General features: G+C 40.5%; 1 protein-coding gene across 3 annotated transcripts in view; it reads left to right on the forward strand.

Annotated features, from left to right (window-relative positions):
* LOC124797986 (lachesin) overlaps positions 1–23,922 on the forward strand; it is an 871,202-nt gene that overhangs the window by 784,622 nt on the left and 62,658 nt on the right. For all 3 annotated transcript variants that reach the window (XM_047261164.1, XM_047261165.1, XM_047261166.1), the window contains one exon: positions 14,480–14,607. In XM_047261164.1, the coding sequence (XP_047117120.1) occupies positions 14,480–14,607 (128 nt within the window). The remainder of the gene's footprint in view (positions 1–14,479; positions 14,608–23,922) is intronic.

Raw genomic sequence — 23,922 nt, forward strand, 5'->3', positions numbered from 1 at the left:
AAGCCAATCACGGCGAATAATTTCGTTTTTTTGTAACGTTTTGGTACAATAAGTATCGTTAAACGACGTATTGTTGCAATCAACAGGATATATAGATATTTTAATCAGAACTGGTCCATTTTCCGTTTAAAATAATCTTAATTTATCGGGTATTATTTGTGGCCAGCGAGCAGGATCATTCGCAGTATTTTCAGAAAATCTTATATCCAGTGGAAATTCAAAGGTCGCGGTTAATTCATGTGGGGCAGGCGAGGCACTAATGAAGACAATATCATTTGAAGTATGAGTCTTTTCTCCTGAAGGAAATTTCTCTTCTAAAGCAGATGCCTCTTCTGAAGAAGGCATGTCTTGTGACTGTCCAGTTGAAGTTATCGATGTCTGTAAAATGCAAAACACCATACATCAACAATTTGGGCAAGTAGCCAAAATATGATTGCGTATTTTGTGTATGGCTTTTTTCTGGAAATCATCTTAAATGGTTAATTAGGTTTTTTATGCCCCTAATCAACTTTTTTCCCTGATAACTGTACGTATTTAGAACAAAAATCGAAAATGAAAGTAAAGTAGTTTGAAAGCCTGCAAAAAAAGCTTCCCTTGCGTCACATGATGCCTGTGACGAAACTTTTTGAGGCTCTATCTTTACTGTAGACGCAAACCCGATACACAGTAGTGCTTTCATTCGGAATTGACGCTGTAAAAATGAGTTACAAATGGTATCTGGTATCACACAGTACAGGTCCATCTATAAAAATTCCGGAATTTCATTTAAAGATTGCAGAGAATGGGAATTTACGTAACATACGCTTGCAACTCTTTCGCAGAGATCCAAACGGACGTTTCATATGTTTATGTCTGAGAGAATAACTTCAAAGATTAAGTAGACACTTCAGTCAAACTTATAAATTTGTTTGGTTCTCTATTAAGTACTAAGCTGTTTTACTGCAAAAGCGTAAAATCTTATCACGCACAGGCTTGAGTGTTTACGTTTACATTTGCTAAGTAGCACTTTCCGACCTGCACCGCGAACGATTTATGTACAAGAAACGGCTTGTTCGACTGCATTTAATGACAAAAAAAATTCATATTTGTGTTAGTTCCATGCAGATATAATAAAGGGAGATGGCACTATGGACCTTCGCTGGATTTTTCCTTGAAGCCCGGGTGCGGTATTAGATACTCGATAATATTAGCAGGGTACTATTCACGATAGCTTTTTTTTTTAACTTAGTGTTGTGTGGCAGCTGCACTTAATTTAAATAGATTTTTTATGGCCCTTAAGTGAACTCTACCTTGGCAGAAAGAACCGCACCTGCTCGTAAGCATTTGTTTTACCTCAGAATTAACTCCCCGCACATTAAAACGTGTTATTACAACATATGTTTGATTAAAATAAGTTTTTTATGTAAAACACAACAGCATCGCCCGGGAGAGTAGATAACCTTGCGCGCGCTGCGAAACAATCGATATCTCGCAGCACGATAGTCGTACGATCGAGATGTACCGTCTGGCAAGCGTGCTACCTAATTACATAGGTGTAACATTATATTACATAATTAGCTGTTTGTTAAACGTACTTAGTAATTTTCCAGTTCAAGGAACTAAAAATTGCGCCCGGGCATATGCGTCCTTTTCATATTACGATTAGCGCCCTCATCTACACTTGTTTTAAAATACGAAGTGTTATTGTTTCATTGTGATTAAACATATAAAGCAGTAACACTTACTAATATGAAACATAAATCTCTCAAAAATTTGAAAAGATGATTTTTCTAGAATGCCGTTTCATCTTAGCAACAATAGTATACTTCGCAAATCACATTTTGGGTGTTAGAAGGGTTGATCTACTGAGAATTCCATTTACACGTTCATTCACTACATCTTACAAGCATTAAATAGTAAAATTGCGCCGGTTGGTATTTTGGGTGACCTTTCTAAGGCATTAGACTATTTGAATCACAATGTTCTCCTAGACAGATTGACGTTTTACGGGAATGATGGTATAGCCAACTAATGGATAACGTAAAATCTAACCAAAAGAATACACAAAGTTGTACTTTATATTTCAAGCAGGGACATAATTCTGACGAGAGAACTCACGTATGGGGTTGCCCAAGGTTCCTTCTTAGGTCCATTACTATTACTCATATATGTAAACGATCTTTGGTCTAGTATACAACAGGCAGAATTAGTTATTTTTGTAGGTGATACTAATCTTGTAAACAACTCAAGCAGACATTCAGAAACAGAAGGAATGGTAAAGGAAGTTCTTAAAAGTATCATTGACTGGCTTTCTGCCAATGATCTCACCCTCCCTTTTAATAAAACACAACATATACAATTCTGCACGTCTAGAGTTACTACACTAAGGATAAGTGTAACACATGATGAGGAAATAATAAATAGAGTGGAAACTTCAAAATTGCTAGGGTCCATATTGATGAGAATTTAAAGTGAAAAAAAGCGCATTTTGGTACTCCTAAAACAGCTTAGTTCAGCCACAGTTGTGCATAGATTTACTACAAATCTTGGGGTAGACACATTAGTAAATTGGCATATTTTCCACATTTTCATTCAATATTTTCATATGTAATAGTGTTTTGGGAAAAGTAATCTTTATGAAAAGGTCTTTATTGCACAAAAACGTGCTGTAAGAATAATGTGTAGTGCGTACCCACGATCATCTTGTAGACATCTGTTTCAGGAGTTAGGCACTCTGATTATTGCTTCACAATATATTTATTCCGTAATGAAGTTTATTGTATATAATCCACTACAGTTCAAAAGAAACAATGAGATACGTAACTACAAGAAGGAAAAATGACATACATTACACCACATCAAAGTGGTCTTTAGCGCAAAAATGAGAGCACAATGCTGCAAGAAAAATTTTTGATCACTTACCTAGTGATATAAAGCGTCTGATAGACAGCACAGTAAAATTTGATAACAAACTGAGAATGTAACTCCTTGACCACTCCTTCTATTCCGCTGAAGAATTTCTGTTACTGCAGTGTGTAAAAGGTGATGGGTAGGAATTACTAAACTGCAAAATGATCCATGGAACATGTAATAGACTGTCGCAGACGGGGCGCTAATCGCAATAAAAAAGGCGCACATGGGCCATATTTATTTCCTCAAATGGAAAATCACCTAAAATGTCTCTCTACCTATCAAGTTGTCCTTGATAGCCGACCAGAAACAAATGTATCCAGATGAAGCACACATAACACACAGTGTGTTTTGAAGTTAACTACCTGTAAAATGAAATTACGGAGTCAAAAAACTGTCAATCGGGCTAGTGAGCTTTTTAAATCCTTCTTCGTTCTCCAGTTTTCTTGTTTTTATTTTTTTTTTAATTTTGAGTACCCGATAGTTTCATTTTACCTCCAGCAGATTCAGACATCTACCAATAACAACTAACCAAAATATGATAAAATATTCCACACATATTATAAATAAAACCCAATGTTATTATAACGGACTGTGTAAAATAATAAAATAATCTTTGTTTTATTTCTACACCTCACTGATAGGCAACACTTAATCTTCGAAATTATAGTAGACTCGCGTTGGTAACGTGCAGTTAATTCCCACGAAACAATAGTTTTACACAAACTCCTTCCACAAAATTAACATTCCACCACACGAATTCAGCAAGTTTCTTTCAGTATAAAGTACATAAGGAGATACAATCGAACGATGCAGTCCAAATTTCAACAGGTGATTAACAACGCAGCTGCACACTCTCTCTGACAGTACCGCCTGTATTTGTTTTCTATTTCAGGGGAGTTCAAGTGGTATGGGTAGATCGCGAAACTGTTTGTCTTTCTGCGCATACGTCATCATAGGAGCACCGAGGCGTTCGAGAAAGACAGGCCGCGGCGCGTACGTCACGAAGGCAGGCCGAGCTCGCTCGCTCATCTCAGCAGATAAACTGCGCTTCTACATTTGTTAACTCGTAACTGCGTGTGTATGTACAAACGAGAATTGCATCTTCTACTGGAATCCACTATTTGGAATCTTACTGTTATTAGTCCAACAATGATAGAAAGTGCGTAGGAACACTAATAATTTTTAAGGGCTGTACGGGGGTACAATAAAATTAAAATAATGTCAAAATGACTATCAATTGCATAAGGCACCACATCGTGTACGAAATGATGACTGTTACGCAGAAGAGACTAAATGCTACAAATAAGCTGTTATACCATTTATGTCGAGATTTGATTTTAAATTTTGTTGTACGAGTAGCAATTAACAACACTTTATAATACGAGATTCCAGTAAAAGAGGAAATTCTCGTTAACACGTACATGCCCAGCTGCGAGTTAACAGGTTTAGAAACGCATTTTGTCTTGAGAGGCACCCACATGCCTTGCTCATACTGTGGCATCAAGCAGTCAGGCCTGCAAGATGAGTGGTCTGCCAAGCGAGTGGATTCATTCTTATTTATCGAGTAACATGAACTCTAGTACTCACACTTAAGTTACAAGTTATCCTCCTATATGATTAATTCGCAACGGAAACACGCATCTGACTATCAGTAATTTACAGAACTCTGATTGTACACTACGCACTGGCAATACCACATTTTCGTTTTGTTTTTTATTTAACGGCTTTTGTCAACACGTGGGCACCGCACTGAATATGAATGGCGCACACATTATAAATTCGGGACATTATGACAACATACAATTCGAAGGAAAAGTCCACCAATCTTTTTCTTTTCACTACCTTATTTATTCCGATAAATTCTCTAACCTAAACACACAAATTCTATAATCTACAACAATAACACATGAGAAATTCCGCCCAGTGGGCATGGCTTTACATTGGTGAATCTGTATATTATGGTCTCGTAATTATTTAACGCTACAGTGCACTTCGACTCTCACAATTATCATCACGAAACTTTCCTCCAGACCGAGCAGTACAGAAGGAACAAGCATAACCCACTAATCTTTTGAAACTACCTTGCTACTCTCCCATGCAAACCACACATACCCAAATTACATGACATACACCACACTACAATGTGAAATACTACACAGGGAATAGTCACAACATTATCGCTTTCAGCTTTCCCACTGCAATTAATATTTATCCCAGTTTCACACGACACTGCCCTACTTTGTAATTCTACTTTCCTACTATGAACTCTGGAGATATATGCACGTCTTCCTGTGCAATGCAAGCCAAGTGGCGTTGCTGGATAGACGGCCGACTCACCTTGATTCTCTCTCAGAGTTTAAATCTAGCGTCACACGGAATCATATCACGCAAAGAAATATTAAGAACGTATTCATCACACACGCGAGTCCTCAACTGATACCATGGACGAGTACTTCTCTTTATCTTTTGTCTCATACACAGTTTGAGACTCACACAGTACTCACCACGTGGAAGTACTCGTCTCTAATTTCAAGTCCTGCACACGCCATTTCTTAAATATTTCAACTTATGGTACACACGCTATTTCTTAAATATTTCAACTTATTGTACACACGCTAGTGATTCAGCTTAACTTAAGCACACGGAAATATTTCAACTTATTGCTACACGTGGTTTCATTGTGACCGTTGGTCACTTCCGAAGATTACTCCAATCCCATTAATATTACCTGCCTGACATTTAATTCTCCCCACAAAAGTTCCTGAAATAGAGAAATTATTATTTCAAACTACTCTTAAATATTCCACATGCATACCATGTCTCCACTCTTTCGTCATTACGGAGCACAACTAAAACAGGTCTTAACAGCACAAGATCCAGCGGCAGAGTGCTGAAACATGGCCGTTCTCTAGGTCATCTCGCACCTATCTCGAGGTGGGGGAAGACCATGCTACCGTATTGGTCAGCCACATTTCAGGCGCTCAAAGCTCAGGTAAATTTCATCTCTTTGGTCCCACCAAAGGTGGCCAAAGGATCGTCTCAAAGATGATCATATATTCACATACACTATCTGCGGTTAGCAGACGACCATACATTCATTCATTTCACAGATCTCACCAAACTGGATGTAGGGATTTACTTTGTGGGTGTGCACATATGATCAATTAAATAAATAAATTGTCATTCTTTCCCACACTGCTATCCGGCTTTGCTGTATTAATTGAAATTGAGTTATTTTACCAAAAAAATGTATTGTTCTGACAGAAATAATGAAGTATGTTGTACCTATTTTCAATGTTGGGCGGTACTGTACCCTTTCAGTCTGCTGAGTTAAGCGAGCGAGCGAGCTCAGGCCTACCTTCGTGACGTACGCTCCGAGTCTGTCTTTCTCGTAGGCCTCGAGGAGCACGCTGCTCCACGTTGTGAGAGTTGCGTGACAAGGAATGTTATTGTCAGTTATTGGTTTAGTTTCTGTTGTTTTTGCGGTGTTGGGTATCGTCTTAAAATGCTTAGCTGTTGTAGGGGAACATAACACTACACCAATACCCAAAAACGGAAACAAGAGTAATCCGCTTATTTACAGGCCCATATCACTAGTCGATTTGCAGTAGGATTTTGGAACATATACTGTGTTCGAACATTATGAATTAACTCGAAGAAAACGATTTATTGACATACTGTCAGCACGGATTCAGAAAAAATCGTTCATGTGAAACACAACTAGTTCTTTATACTCATGAAGTAATTAGTGTTATCGACAGGGAATGTCAAATTGATTCCATACTTTTAGATTTACAGAAGGCTTTCGACACCGTTCCTCACAAGCGTCTTCTAACAAAACTGCCTGCCTATTGAATATCGCCTCAGTTGTGCGACTGGATGTGTGATTTCCTGTCAGAAAGGTCACAGTTCGTAGTAATAGACGGCAAGTCATCGAGTAAAATGAAAGTAATATCCGGCGTTCCCCAAGCAAGAGTTGTTCCTGATCTATATTAACGACTTAGGAGACAATCTGAGTAGCCCTATTAGATTATTTGCAGATGATGCCATCATTTACCGTCTTGTAAACTCATTAGATGACCTAAACAAATTGAAAAATGATTTAGATAAGATATCTGTATGGTGCGAAAAGTGGCAACTGACCCTGAATAAAGAAAAGTGTGATGTTATTCACATGGGCACTAAAAGATATCCGCTAAATTTCGATTACGCGATAAGTCACAAATATCTGAAGTCTGTAAATTCAACTAAATACTTAGGGATTACAATTTCAAATAACCTAAATTGGAACTATCAAATAGATAATGTTGTGGGTAGAGCAAACCAAAGACAGCGACTGATTGGCAGAACACTTAGAAGGTGCAACAGGTCTACTACAGGGACTGCTTACACTACGCTTATCCGCCATATTCTGGAGTATTGCTGTGCGGTGTGGGATCCGCGTGAGGTGGGACTGACGGATGACATCGTAGAAGTTCAAAGGAGGGCTGCTCGTTTGTACTATCGCGAAATAGGGGAGATAGTGCCACAGCAGTGATGCGTGAATTGCAGTGACAATCATTTAAACAAAGGCCTTTTTCACTGCGACGGGATCTCTTGAAATTTCAATCACCAGTTTTCTCCTCCGATTCCGAAAACATTCCGTTTGCACACACCCACATGGGGAGGAAAATTTAAGTGCTCGTTTTTTCCCAGCGCAGTTCGAAAGTAGAACGGTAGAAAGACAGTTTGGAGGTGGTTCATTGAACCCTCTTCCAGGCACTTTATTGTGAATAGCAGAGTTATCACGTAGGTGTAGATGTACCGACGTAGTCTATCATTCGTTCCAGAATGACTCTCTGCAGCTGAAAGTCAAGTTTATGAAGTGCTAAAGGAAAGTCTGTTTCAATGGTATGTTCGGTACATTTCACAACCAGTGATGAGATCTGTGACCCAGAAGCAGAATTACTTGTTTTTTTTTTTCGATTACTTCCAAAGGCAGCGGGCTAGAAGTTAAAGTATCATTACTGCATGGTTAACTTACGCGTTGCGATTTGTGCTGGCAACGCCGAGCATGAGTTACGTTAACACTTCGTGTAGCACATCTCCCCTCTTCGCAACGGCAGTGAAGTTATTCCTTTCTTTCCGCCACCCACCTACGCGAAACGACTTCTTTTGTGCCACTTCTCCTTCGCAAGTCACAACTCTGCCGAAAGCTCCATGAGACGTATTTGTAAACAATATTGATGGCTGTATTTTTACAGGTATCATGAATGTTTGTTCAATAATTTTCAAGTCTGGCGTATTACAAGTGGTATAAAGCGCTCGGCTTGTAACCCCTAGATACCTACGCCGGGAGGCACCCTCTACTAAAGACGGCCCTGTAGAGGTGCATAGAACAACTCACGCCTTAAGCTTAGTTATTAGTTTAACAAGTTGTCATATCTGGCAGCTGATACTAGAAGTTCCGAAATAAGCGTCACGGGGAAAAGATCCTACGAACTATCTGGGGCAAATATCCGCTAGAATACCTTTGCCTCAGAACGTTTGTCTTCTCTGTCTTCGGTTTTAATACTGAACGTATCTTAACTTACAGGTCACTACTTCACATCGAATTATTCAGTAGTAATAAGACCAGTTCTGCTTCATTTGACGGAGATTGAGAGAAAAAGGTCCTCTACGCCGTTGCCTTCGAAAACGTTAATGGAGGTTAAGAAGCTAATAGAAAATAGATCTTCTCTTAGAAAGGTAGCTAAAAGGCTTGGATTTAATGAAATAATCTCTTGCGTAAAAGACTTCAAGCGGCCCATGAGTGGCATCATTAGAGTGTTTTAAGAGAATATTTGACACAGAGGAAACATATTTGGTGAAACATTGTATCAATCTGGATTCTATGTTCTATGGCCTTCCGACATTAGCTTATCAGTCTACAAAAAGCAAAACACCTGTTTCTTAAAGAAACCAAGTGGCCGGAAAATACTGGGTTCGCTCATTCATCGCTGAGGCAACCGGAGAAAATCAATGTCAGGAGGATAATGCGGTTCAGTAACGCACAAATGAAACTTTTTTTGAGCAACTTGAAACTTTGCTATCTAACTATAACTTGCCGCCTCCATGGAGTCTACAGTGAAGACGAAACTAGAATACAGAGTGTAATGGGTAAACTACTAATAATTATACTCCTACTATGTGTTTCCTTGTGTTAAAGTATTTTATATTTAAATCATTGAAATGTTAGGGTCATGTTTTGATGTTTAGCACGATAATGATGATGGAGGTAATGATGACGATGATCATCAAGATGATAGTGATGATTTTTCTGCAGTAAAACATTCCCAAGGTAATAATGGCATTACCTGACTAATGCTGTACTTCTCCTTACTCTGATACATTTACAATAATTTATTTTTGTGTGGTATTTGAACCCATACTCATAGGATGTTTCCCACAGGCCGGGGACAAAGATCCATTTTCTTATGTAACATTTTGTTAAATATAAATTTTGTACATCATACAATCAATCTTGAACTTATGGTATCGTGTGAAGTTGATCCTAGGCGCATTGTGCACAATTTTCATTCTTATGTAACCAGAAAATCAGGAGGAAAAAACTGAAAAGTGTTAAGTGCGCACCTTTGCCTCCTGCCTATCATACACATAGCATACGCAATGCGGTACAAAACTTTGGAACGACTTACAGGGAAACAAAGTATTTTGATATTCAACGACAATAAATGTACAGGCCGGCCGCTGGTGGCCGAGCGGTTCTGGCGCTACAGTCTGGAACCGCACGACCGCTACGGTCGCAGGTTCGAATCCTGGCTCGGGCATGGATGTGTGTGTTGTCCTTAGGTTAGTTAGGTTTAAGTAGTTCTAAGTTCTAGGGGACTTATGACCTCAGCAGTTGAGTCCCATAGTGCTTAGAGCCATTTCAACCAAATGTACAAATTTTTCAGGGTTCTGTAATTTTTCAGGTATGAAGTAACGGGTCTGAAATTTTTCCCCGGTTTCATTCGTTAAAAAAAAGTTATCTTCGGCCCTAACTGAAGTTAAGAATACATTTTTGACATACTTCGTGACAGGGTAGAGATGCATAGTGCGTATGAATCTATTTGGTCGCTACATTGGTACTTGCCTGTCAGTTGCCAACTATTGTAAATCAGACTATAATGGACGTAGGCATACACAAAAATTTCATTCTATCTTCATTTGCGAAAAAAGTAAAAACTCTTGAATCTATACTCCGAGGCATTGCTTATTTCGTCAGATATACACAGCTCTAGAAGGAGCGATACGGAGCGCACTCTCAGAGGTTCACCCGAAAAGAAAAGAAATCTTAACGTTACTCACAATTTTTTGTGGCTCCTCAATACCTGTCTAGGTTGAATACGAGCACTAAAAGGGCATTAAAAATGAATCCTCAACCCATTGGGCATATAGAAATCATTACAACGGGAATTAACACTAACATTTGAAATGCCGGCTTAATTTCCTCATGTGTTATCTCAATATAACGTCTGCCGATGCCACTCTACATGAAGCATGTAACAATGAAAGAGTTTTAGCAACAAGATGGATTTAGTGTGCAGACCTCTTATCTAATGTTCGCTGTACGAATATTTTAGTATGAAACGTTTCAGTTCCTACACGTATCACAGTCCTAGATGAGTTGAGGAGAAACAGGAATTTCAACCGTGGGTCTCCAAACGCCAAGTAACTGACTCTTCCGCAACGCCGCCGTTTTACTCGCGTAATTATCGTAGAACGTAATTTCGAATCTCCGGAACCTTTATCACTGACGTTTCCCACGAACTGTGCCGCCCAGCCAGTCCTTGAACCTAGTGCGAGTGAGAGAGAATTATTGAAAGGCAATGGACGTCAATAACTGTTCTCTTTGTCTTTGAAGTGCACTCAGTAGCTTCCGCTACGGAACCCATTAAAGACATTCAACGGTACTACGAAGTTTCTGCCGACAGTACTGGGTATTCCCACATTACTGTGCCCCTCCGCTGAACGTCGATAACACAATGGCAAGGACTGCACTTTGCTGTCTGTAGCGCTCTCAGTTCTTCACTGAATCATAACGTAATTCTGTACATCAGGGTTGTTTGCAGCCTGTGGGTCGCGACCCCCCGGGGGGGGGGGGGGAGGGGGGTGTCGCAAAGCCTTGCTCAGGGGTCGCGGTAACAGGAGAAAACAGTTGCAGCATAACTGGTAACGCATGTTTCATTACCATCATCTGCTATGGTATAAATGTCACATGGAAGTGATAAGGTTTAGCACCTTGCTAATTCCCTCACGTTCAGATCTGGTACTTATAAATAATAATGAATACGAATTTAATTTAAACCTGTTGAAGAGTTCAAATACGCAAACACTTGCAGCAGTGAGAAGCAACACGAGGCCTATCGATCTCTTCCCACTTCTGCGGAATGGAACAAGGGCGGCGGGTACCACTAAGTCTTATACAGATAGTATTTTGCAGGGAGAGGGAAAAGACAACGTTAACTTCCGAGCTGGAACGGCGGTGCAGTGGGAGCGTCTTGTGTATTATTGACTTCTTAGTTTACGTACCAATCATCTGTTGTGATAAAAATATCACACGTAACGAGTACAATTTATGAAAGCGCATTTAAAAGATGCTCACATGCACATGTTATACAAAATGGCTGTAGCAACACGCACACAGCTCAAGTGCAAGATTTGGCACCACGGTTACTAGAATGCATTTCAGTAACAAGTTTCGAACCAAACAACAGATCGCTAGGATTGGCAGCTGTGAGACAAGGCACGAAGTACAGCAATTTATACCGAGCGGATCTAGGATGCCGTATAATTGACATTTGTTGGCTTTGTCAACAGCCGTTATTCAGTTAGACTTTCCTGAAATAATTTCCAGGCTTAACCCTAGCTACACCAATGCATTTTCCATAACGTGCATTACCAAGGGAGGGGGTTACTTTATGCCCATCATAAAAAATTAAAATTCGTTGATTGTTGTTGACATATTACCAAGATAATTTTTAAATAGGTGTAAACAGAGTCCAGAAATACCTTTCAAGACACTCTTAACAATATCAACACAATTTCAATAACGTCTACTACTTGCTAATGGGGACAGGGTAATATACAGGGTAATCTAAAATTCCCCTTACAAACCTCTAGCACTTCTGGAGGGGACTGAGTAAATAATATTTCGAATAGGAACCCATGCCAGGAAACGTATCGTTTCCGTGCTGCAACCATTTTAATACATGTCGGCAACACCACCAATTTTACAAGTAGTTAATTTGGCGGGCGTGCCCCAGTACGTCACCTGTTTTGCAATTTCACTTATTAATAATCAAAGAAACAAAAAGGAAACTTTATCTGTTTTCACAAACGCTCTTGTGTACAGTTGAACTTAAACCGTTTTTGTCCTTTTCAAAGGCGGGTTAGTATTCTGATCGACTACAAGTAAGGTTCGATGTGACAACCACCAAGTTCGATACACACATTGTAACTACGAATAATGTTGTGGTAACACCCTGTATCACAGCTGGTGTCTCTGCAATCTGCCCTACAGCGACCATAAATCGTGCCATCAGACCCTCTTCTGTCTCTACGGAATGTCATAGACCATACTTCATTCGACCCCAAAGGAAAAAGTCCATTGGAGTAAAATCCAGTGATCGTGGAGACCACGCGACTGGACCACCTCTACGTATCCATCTGTGTCCGAATCAATGGTCTGAATATTCCCGAACATGACGTGAAAGTGAGCGGATGCGCCGTCACGCTGACACTTCGTGCCTTGACGGACATTCAGTGCCACAGCATCCAACAACACGTCCAATACTTGCTGTAGAAAGGTCAAGTAGATGGGACCCACGGGTTTGGGAGGAGGCATGTACAGTCCCATCACATGACCATCCAAAGTACCTGCACAAACTTTGGTACCAAATCTTTATTGTGATGCATGAACATGCATGGCATGTGCGTTTTCGTCTGCCCAGACCTCACTTTTTCAAGAACTGAAAACAAAACCCCTAGTAAATTTACATTCATCTGTGAAGAGATTGCGCCATGCAAATAGGGCTCGCTGATGCAGCGGCGTAAGAGCTGCGTACAAACTCAACGCATGGTGCATAATGGGCTGGCATTAGTAACTGTACCCTTTGGAGGTGGTGTGGAGGTAGTTGTTGGTCGTGCAGAATATACCATACGGTGCTGGGAGCAACATCCATTGCACGCAAAAGTGCTCGTGTACTCTTTGACGGATTCTCTTCAACATGCAGAACGACCTCTTTCTGTTCGAGGGTGCGCCGTCTTCTTGGAGCACAACAGTCACGCCTTCAGAGGATGAAGGTAGCCCTTTCTCGAAGCCGTTGCTGATTATGGCGAAAAGGGTACGCTATGGAGTCGGGCGGTTCTGATAACGATCTTAAAGTCGACGGGCAGCTTCGCCACATAGAAGGATCATGACGGTGTGTTCTACAAACTTGTACTCAACCATGTTGATCTGCTGCAGCACGGAAACGGTACGTTTCTGGACTTGGATTCCAGTTCAAAATGTTGTCTATTCAGTTCCCTCTGCAAGTTTGCAAAAAAAATGGTTGAAATGACTCTGAGCACTATGGGACTTCACATCTGAGGTCATCAGTCCCCTAGGCTTAGAACTATTTCAACCTAACTGATATAAGGACATCAGACACATCCATGAACTAGGCAGAATGCGAACCTGCGACCGTAGCAGACGTGTGGTTCCGGACTGAAGCTCCTAGAACCGCTCGGCCACAACGGCCGGGCGGTGGTCTCGCGGTTCTAGGCGCTCAGTCCGGAACCGCGCAACTGCTACGGTCGCAGGTTCGAATCCAGCCTCGGGCATGGATGTGTGTGATGTCCTTAGGTTAGTTAGGTTTAATTAGTTCTAAGTTCTAGGGGACTGATGACCACAGATGTTAAGTCCCATAGTGCTCTGAGCCATTTGAACCATTTCGAACAACGGCCGGCCTACAAGTCTGCAAGGGGAATGTTAGAGCAACCTGTATAAACACAAAAACAAATTTAACAAAGTCAATTGCCTTAATTGCTGTTGACTTTTATACACAATATATCTTTTAAAGAAATACTGAAGTCTAAACGTGGTCCTGAATCTGGAAATATTGAGTATGAGATTCATTTTCGAATGTGACATCTACTATTAAGACCTCAAATTTTCGGTTACTTGTAACTGAGAACTTTAAAACATTTATGGAGTCTGGTAGAAGAATGCTTTAAAACCAATAAACGTTTTTCAAAAACTAGAAAAGTAATGTTACTAATTAGATTACAGTATTTTCAAATAGTGATCGCAAAATACCATCAGCCCCCCAACCATCTTGCTACTGTCAGTGTAAGAGAGCCCTGTCGGCTAAGTACGGCAGTGATTCGAGAGGCAGACAACGGGAGCCACAAACCAAAGCTATCTCAAACGCCACGACAGGCGTTTTTTTCGGAGAACAGCGCTCACGCCCTAATTCTTTCTGAAAACAAAGGAGGAGCTTTGAGGGCGCGAAGAACAACACGGGACTCAACAGGTGGTGGAGGCGTGGTGTGGTGTTATTCCACCTGTTCCGTGTGTCTGCAGGGAGGCCGGGCCCAGCCCAGTACCGCAGTTCGCCCTTCGGCCGTTCCTGGGACAGCTACAACCTCACTTGGCAGGTCGAGAGCTACCCGCCGCTCGAGGAGGTGCGAGTGCTCTACCGTCGCCTCATGGTAAGTCATAACTCGCTAGAAGCAACAGCCTGCAGTTATCATGTACGTGAAATAATTCCTAGCAAACCACCAGCTGTACCAGCACCAGCTTTCTTTTACTTCAAGTCATAAATTTTCTTTTTCTTATGACAATGACACAGGGAACAGTCTCTAGAGCAGTCTAGAAATTTTTGAAACCAATGGTCCGTGTTGCATCAGAAAGAATCATATTTACATGAATTTTGGGCGTGAAGTAAACCTTCAGGATCAGAAACACGAAATATTGAAACATGTCACACTTCTCCTTCTAAAACGTGATAATCCTCCAAGGATCATTTTTCTGTTTAGCTTGACCTTGTTAAAATCCTACTTAATAACGACTTTAAATCGTTTTTTTTCTTTTTTTTTTTTTTTTTTTTTTTTGAAAGAACACCATCTGGCTGCAATATATATTTTCCATTCTCTAAGAGCTAGGGGACGCCACGCCCCCCTTTCCACCAGGTATATGAGACTTTGATTCATAAGTATGTACCTTTAATCACAGATTTCCTGGGTGTTCTCTTTCCATTGCAAATGACATTAGAGAAATTTACGTTTCAGGAAGTTCCAAGAACTGATAAAACACACACACACTCACACACACACACACACACACACACACACACATTCACACACGCGGTCGCGACTGATGCAGTCTCATCCCAGCTACGTAGGTACTTGGCTGTTCGTAGTACTGGGGCAATTGTCTCTCGACAGTGTTGTGAAGGTTGATTGCATGACACTAATGGAGTCATTGAATAACGGCAAGACGCGCCAGTCGTCGAAAATTATGGTGACAATTACATATTTGCAATGCATTCAATATTCAGAAAGAAATTGTTAAAATTTCCTTTTTTGTGGTCATTGTAGAAGGTAACAGCCGTTGTAGCTTCAGTCAATTAGTGGCGGCCTCAAATTAACGCCGAACTCATGTATTATGTACGGCAGGACGACGCTTGTTCCTCTCTGTGGCAGCCAGCAACTTTTCTGCAGCTGTTATCTCTCACAGCTGTTCTTTGTTATGCGAACTGTCGACGTTAAGTCGATAGTTAACCAATACCAGTCGATAATTCAGAGAAAACGAATACGAAAGTGACTGCATAAACGTATGTCTGTGCACAAATCCCAGACACTTACGTCGCGTTTACGTGATAAATGTGATTGCATCAAGGGTCTCAAAAATACTTGTTACAGATAGAAAACAATGATTTTGATAGTATGTTACTAACCGATGGAGCGAAGCTGCTGCTCAGTAAACGGAGAGGTACTGCAACCACAATTCACCCACTGCTAATCACTCAAAAAATGTTCAAATGCGTGTGAAATCTTATGGGACTTAACTGCAAAGGTAATCAGTCCCTAAGCTTACACACTACTTAACGTAAATTATCCTAAGGACAAACACTCACACCCATGACCGAGAGATGGCTCGAACCTCCGCCGGGACCAGCCGCACAGTTCAAACTGCAGCGCCTTAGACCGCTCGGGCTAATCACTCCTCTCACAGACTGCAACGCAAGTGTTTCAATCGCCATCTGTTATTTACAATGAGCGAAGCAACATAACGATTTACACCCAATAAGCAGGAAACCTAATAATTAACACTCATGATAGTACTTGACACTGGATAGTACGGTGCAAATTTAATCTTGGCTTTCCGCCATAATTTAAGTATTTTATGTTCATCATTTCACCTGCAAGAGTCTATTATTGTTCTAATTGAGTGGCCGGAAACTGGTAAAGCTGAACATTTATCGAAGAGGTCATCCATCTTTACTTAGACTGAAAGACATAAAAAATCGCTCGTATACGATAGAGCTTCACAGTTATGATCAGAGGAATATCCCCCCAACAATTAAAAGAACATCTATGCCGTTCTTAACTGTGATGCAAACGGTGAAACACGTTCACTCCTAAGGTGGCCACTCTTGGGACTTGCTCCCTCTCAAAACCACTCTTCTGAAAATTACATACAAGAAATCGACAGTTTATTATTAACAAACGGTATGTAAGTAAATGAAGAATGGTTATTCATAGTTTTATAATAATACAGTACGATAACTGAGCGCTGGGAAAGTATAGGTGTATTATCACGTAGTCTGTTATTAAATTAAGAATGATTATTCATAGATTTATATCAATATTGTACAATAACTGTCAAAGTACAGCTAGTTGGTGAGACGGTGGCCGTAACCTGTTAGGAGCTGCACCAAGTCACTTGAAATATTGTGGCAAAACCATGGGAACCCAAAGCAAGACGCCGGATGTAGAATTAATTAAACCTAATAATAACGGTGTCTAACATCCAGTCAGAGCATCAACAATAACTGGTGAATGTTTGGTCGACTTTCGGTACAGTATCGGTACTCAGATACTGAAAAACAAATACAATAAAGATTTTGCCAGCTTTGCTGTATATATTTATTAGTCTCAAGAGAGGTTTCGTGTTTACATTAAAAGTACGAACGTGAATAAGTAAGAAATTGCTGAAGTCACATACATAACATTTTTGTCGTTGTTTTAGGCTGATATATTCAGCCAACTGTGTGAAAGTGCGTTTAACTTGAATCCGGGCCTGTAGACAATAAAGATGCAATCGGTGTTAAATGTTTCACTGGTAGTGGTTGCGGGCAGTATTCTGATCGTAAATGCAATCAGCATCTACAAGTGATCATGAGTGTGTATCTTCCACGAGACCTACCCATCTTTTCTCTGTAGCGGAAATCCAACTTCATTCATACTTAATTTTTACGCCGCCTCTAAAAGGGAATAGAATGTCACTTTGGAACGAAATTGCGTTTGTAAAATTAACTATGTTGAAGTAAATCACTCTGATACATAGTATGTATTGTTGCTAAACTTTCACCAAATCTACAACAACTATTCACTTATTATCAGAGTATTCGTAGAGGTTTAGTTGTCTCAAAAAAATAAAGACATATATTATTTTTCTTTTTGTTTGTTGGTACATGACTGCAGCACTTGTACACAACGAAGTACTCCGCCTCCTTCGTCTTTTCATGTCTTCCGACAAGTATGCTGCGGTCCGACACTCTAGTCTCTCTTTCCTATGCAGTTTTTACCATCTACAGCTCCCTCAACTAGCATGGAAGTGCCTGATGTCTTAAAAGATGTCTTACCGTCTTATTTCTCCTTCTTGTCAGTGTTTTCCATATATTGCTGCAGAGAACCTCTGCCTTTTATGTCATCCTTGCTCCGTCCGTCATGGATTATTTACTGCCTAGGAAATAAAATTATTTACTTCGTTTACTTCGTGATCACTAACCGTGATGCTAAGTTTCTCGCTGTTCTCATTTCTGCTGCCTCTCATAACTTTCGTATTTTTTCGGTTTACTTTCGATCCAGAATCTGTACTCAACAGACAATTCATACCATTCAGCATATCTCGTAATTCTTCTTCACTTTCGCTGTGGATAGTAATGTCATCAGTTAATATTATCATTGATATCCTTTATCTTGAATCTAAATTCCACTTTTGAACATTTCTTTTATTTTCATCACTATTTCTTTTAGGCATATACTGAAAAGTAAGGGCGAAAGACGACATCTCTGTCTTACACCCTTTTTAATCCGAGCATTTCGTTCTTGGTGTTCCATTCTTATTGTTCCGTGTTTGCTCTTGTGAATATTGTAGATTACCCTTCTTTCCCTATTGCTTACTTGTCGCAGAATCTCGAAGATCTTACGCCGGTTTACATCGTCGAATGCTTTTTTCCGGGTCGACAGTCCAATGAACGTGTCTTGCTGTTTCTTTAGTATTGTTTCCATTATGAACCCCAACGTCAGAATTACCTCTCTGGTGCCTTTACCTTCCTTAAAGTGAAACCGATCGTCGTCTAACACAAACTCAGTTTTCTTTTCCATCCTTCTGTATATTATTTTTGTTAGCAACTTGGATGCATGAACACTGATTAAATTTTCAATTACCAAGACCACTGAAATCATTTACTCATATAGATGATCGGTTTCAGCAATTCTCTGTTGTTATGTACGCATCTATGTTTACATTACTACATAATCTTCTCTTAAGTAGTGCTATTACAATGCATGTCCAAGCTGATATCCTGAGCTACAATAGAAGTCGGCCTGTCAGTTTTTAAATGTACACATATATTATTGCGCCGATTACATGTACCCACATTCATCACCTCTTTACTGTAAAGTGGTGATGAGTGAGCACTTATAATAGGTGCACTAATATGTGTGTACGTAGCTGTCCCTTCAAAATTGACAAGCTGATCTCTAGAACAACTCACGATACCAACATGGACAAGCATTGTAGAGCACCACTTCCTATGAAGATGATGATGTTTGGTTTCGTTGGGTGCTCAACTGCGCGGCCATCAGCGCCCATACAAATTCCCAGTTTTTCAAAGAGTCCAATTTATTTACTCAGCCCAATTTAGCCACTGTCACAAATGATGATGATGATGATGAAATGATGAGGACAACACATGCACCCAGTCCGCGGGCAGAGAAAATTCCCAACCCACCACTTCTTATACCGAAGGAGGAGATTATGTAATGACTTAAACTTAGATCCCAAGATGACAACAGAGAATTGATGAAATCGATCATGTACTCGTATATGAATAAGTGATTTTAGCGTTATTGGTAGTTGAAAATTTATTCAGATCGCCACCACGCTGTCGTCAGAAGTGTGTTGGATGCGTCATCCGTTAAGCTGATCGTGCGCTAATTCTCACACTTGTCAGATCTTGTAGTCTTCGGAATTCTGTAGACGATGTTTTTCTGAAAGTCAGACGGTACATCGGCAGACCCATATATATTACCCTCAAACGTGAATAGTCGTTTTGTTCCCATGTCGCCCAACGATTTCAGAAATTCTGATGGAATATTATCTGTCCTTTCTGCCTTATTTGATCTTAAGTCTTGCAAAACTCTTTTAAATTCTGATTCTGATACTGGATCCTCTATCTCATTTATTCGATCCCTGCTTCTACTTCTAACACGTCATCGGACAAGTATTCCCCCTCACAGAGGCCTTCACCTGGCGGTGGAAAGACCACACTGAAAGCCTCAGGGAGAAGACTATCAGCTCTCTTCTCTGCATTTAACAGTCGAATTATCATTGCATTCTTAATGTTACTATACTTGCTTTTAATTGTACCGAAGGTTGTCTTGACTTTTCTGTATGCTGCGCCAGTCCTTCCGACAGTGATTTTCTTTTGGATTTCTTCACATTCTTCATGCAGCTTTAGCGTTAGCTTCCCTGCACATCCTGTTGATTTCATTCCTAAGTGACTTAATTTCGTATTCCTGAATTTCTCTGCACATTTTTGTACTTCCTTCTTTTGTCCATTATCTGAAGTATCTCATATGTAATACATCGTTTCTTTACTGTTATCTCCGTTGTACGTATGTTTTCCTTTCCAATTTCTGTTCTCTCCCTTTTTACAGATATCCATTCCTCTTCAACTGAATTGTCTACTGAGGTAGTCCTTATTACTGAAGTTAGGAAATTCGTTGTCGACAGCAGTGAAAATGCTGCAGCTGCCTCTGGCGAACCTACTCCACTAGGACGCCATCATCTGCTGTCGAAATCGAATAACGACAGGACAATCCATCTTATGAATGAGCGGCGCCATTTTATTTTGGGCCCTCTAGCGGTATGCTGCGGTACTGTGGCATGGGCCTTTGAATGTGTACTAGAACTGCCGTTATATACCTGCGAGACAAAGAAAAATAATAATAACGTAATTTTGTTTTTCCGAGCTGATAGTTAAAACTTTACTACTGTCTCTTGTAGAACAGGTATGGACGTATCTCACTCACTGTTAAGAAATGGATTTGTATTTCGAAAGGAAATGATGCTAGTGCAAGAGGCCGAACATAGTACAGGTCAGTTTTTATTTCATTGTATTACTGGTTTCGACAGTTTTTATGTCACTCGCAGATATATCACTTACGAGTAACAGCGAAGCTGAGGTTGCAGTTGGCAAACTTTCTGTTAAAACTCTTTGCCAAATGACGACTGCTGCACAGTAATTATTTAATGGGTCCGAGGATAGCCTAGAAAACTGTTTGAAACCAGTTATACAATAAAATAAAAAACTGGTCTACATGATGTTGGTCTCTCTATAAACATTTTAGATTTTATGAATGAAATGTTTATGTTGGCGATCAGAGCCTTGCCCTGGGAAAATGCAAATAAAATATTCAATTAAAAAGAAACTAGTGTGGTTCACCAAAATATTAAGGCACGTAACATATGTACTGAAAAAAAAAAAAAATGGTTCAAATGGCTCTGAGCACTATGGGACTTAACTTCTCAGGTCGCGCGGTTCCAGACTGTAGCGCCTAGAACCGCTCGGCCACTCAGGCCGGCATATGTACTGCATCTCGACTCAAATACGTTTCTTATCCTACTAATAAAATGTTTTCAGGGCATTGTATGAAGGATTTTATTCATAATATGACACCTGAGGTGGATAAGTATAGGCCAGGCGGTGTGGCCGTGCGGTTCAAGGCGCTTCAGTTTGGAACCGCGTGACCGCTACGGTCGCAGGTTCGAATCCTGCCTCGGGCATTGATGTGTGTGATGTCCTTAGGTTAGTTAGGTTTAAGTAGTTCTAAGTTCTAGGGGACTGATGACCTCAGATGTTGAGTCCCATAGTGCTCAGAGCCATTTGAACCATTTGATAAGTATATTTATGTAAATACCTCAAAATATTATTTCATTATCATATGTAAAAACATGACCAGAATATTTTTCTTTCTTTTCCTACTTTTTACAGAATTTCAAAAAAGTTTTATATTTTCTGTGAAAGAGAGGTATATTTAGAATATTACGTTCAGGCATACGAGTGTTCTGGGCTTTATTCATGATGGCTGTTGATGATGGCAGAGCTTCCTTATTGGAACTTCGCCATCTTTGTCATCAACTTCCTTATCGTCTTCTTCATTCCCACATTCATGTAGTAGTGTACGTTATGAACGTAAAGTTCGTTGCCGAATGGAGACGCAGGGCTCCGTCGAAAAAAATGTATCGCTTTTTTTGTGATGAAATAACAACGTATTCGACAAATTGAGGTATCTTAGCATATTACAGCATATTTTAGTTATATCCTAGTTCAAAATTACTAAAAACAAACAGAAATTCGCTTTATATCGTGAACCCACGCTGCCACTACCGTATACAGCTTTCTTCAAGCAGATTTTGAAACGTACTGGGAGCTTGCAGAAACGAAAACAAGTGACTCACGTTGTAGACTTAATTCCCTGAGCTACAACAAAGGTAAAAGTTGGATGTAACATATGCAGGGTGGTCCATTGATCGTGACCGGGCCAAATATCTCACGAAATAAGCGTCAAACGAAAAACCTACAAAGAACGAAACTCGTCTAGCTTGCAGGGGGAAACCAGATGGCGCTATGGTTCGCTCGCTAGATGGCGCTGCCATAGGTCAAACGGATATCAACTGCGTTTTTTTAAAAATAGGAACCCCCATTTTTTATTACATATTCGTGTAGTACGTAAAGAAATACGAATATTTTAGTTGGACCACTTTTTTCGCTTTGTGATAGATGGACCTGTAATAGTCACAAACGTATAAGTACGTGGTATCAGGTAACATTCCGCCAGTGCGGACGGTATTTGCTTCGTGATACATTACTCGTGTTAAAATGGACCATTTACCAACTGTGGAAATGGTCGATATCGTATTGATGTATGGCTATTGTGAACAAAATGCCCAACGGGCGTGAGATATGTATGCTGCTCGGTGTCCTGGACGACATCATCGAAGTGTCCGGACCGTTCGCCGGGTAGTTACGTTATTTAAGAAGACAGGAAGTGTTCAGCCACATGCGAAACGTCAACCACGACGTGCAACAAATGATGATGCCCAGGTACGTGTTTTAACTACTGTCGCGCCTAATCCGCACATCAGTAACAGACAAAATGCGCGAGAATCGGGACTCTCAAAAACGTCGTTGTTGAGAATGCTACACCAACATCAACTGCACCGATACCATATTTCTAAGCACCGAGAATTGCATGGCGACGACTTTGAACGTCGTGTACAGTTCTGCCATTGGGTACAAGAGAAGTTACGGGACGATGACAGATTTTTTGCACACGTTCTGTTTAGCGACGAAGAGCCATTCACTAACAGCGGTAAGGAAAAGCGGAATAATATGCATTATTGGGCAACGGAAAATCGACGATAGCTGCGACAAGTGGAACATCAGGGACCTTGGCGGGTTAATGTATGGTGCGGCATTATGGGAGGAAGGATAATTGGCCCCCATTTTATCAGTGGCAATCTAAGTGGCGCAATGTATGCTGATTTCCTACGGAATGTTCTGCTGATGTTCCTACAAGATGTTTCACTGCATGGAAGACTGGCGATGTACTTCCACATGATGGATGTCCGGCACATAGCTCGCGTGCGGTTGAAGCGTTATTGAATAGCATATTTGGTGACAGGTAGATTGGTCGTCGAAGATCCGTACCACGGCCCGCACGTTCACCGGATCTGATGTCCTCGGATTTCTTTCTGTGGGGAAAGTTGAAGGATATCCGCTACCGTGATCCACCGACGGCGCCTGACAACATGTGTCAGCGCATTGTCAGTGAATGTGTGAACATTACGGAAGGCGAACTACTCTCTGTTGAGAGGACTGTCGTTACACGTATTGCCAAATGCATTGAGGTTGACGGATGTCATTGTAAGCATTTGTTGCATTAATGTGGTATTGACAGGTAATCACTCTGTAAGAGCATGCGTTCTCAGAAATGATAAGTTCACAAAGGTACATGTACCACATTGAAACAGCCGAAATAAATTGTTCAAACGTACTTACGTTCTGTATTTTAATTTAAAAACCTACCTGTTACCAACTGTTCGTCTAAAATTGTGAGCCATATGTTTATGACAATTACAGCGCCATCTATCACAAAATATTTCTTTACGTGCTACACGAATATGTAATTTAAAAAAATGGGGGTTCCTATTTACAGAAAAGAGCTGTTGATATCCGTTTGACCTATGGCAGTGCCATCTGGCGGGCTAACCCTAGCGCCCTCTGGTTTTCGCCTTCAAGCTAGACAAGTTTCGTTCTTTGTAGTATTTTCGTTTGACGCTTATTTCGTGGGATATTTGGCCCGGTCACGATCAACGGACCACCTTGTATATATGTACTGACTGAGGAGGATACATAGGAAGAACTCGCGGTACTCTGCGGTTTTACGTCATCCGTTATATTAAACTACAGTACTCACTCATACTTAGTTTTCTGTTAAATGTAAGTG

Source organism: Schistocerca piceifrons, chromosome 5 (assembly GCF_021461385.2).
Source record: "Schistocerca piceifrons isolate TAMUIC-IGC-003096 chromosome 5, iqSchPice1.1, whole genome shotgun sequence".
Lineage (NCBI taxonomy): Eukaryota > Metazoa > Arthropoda > Insecta > Orthoptera > Acrididae > Schistocerca > Schistocerca piceifrons.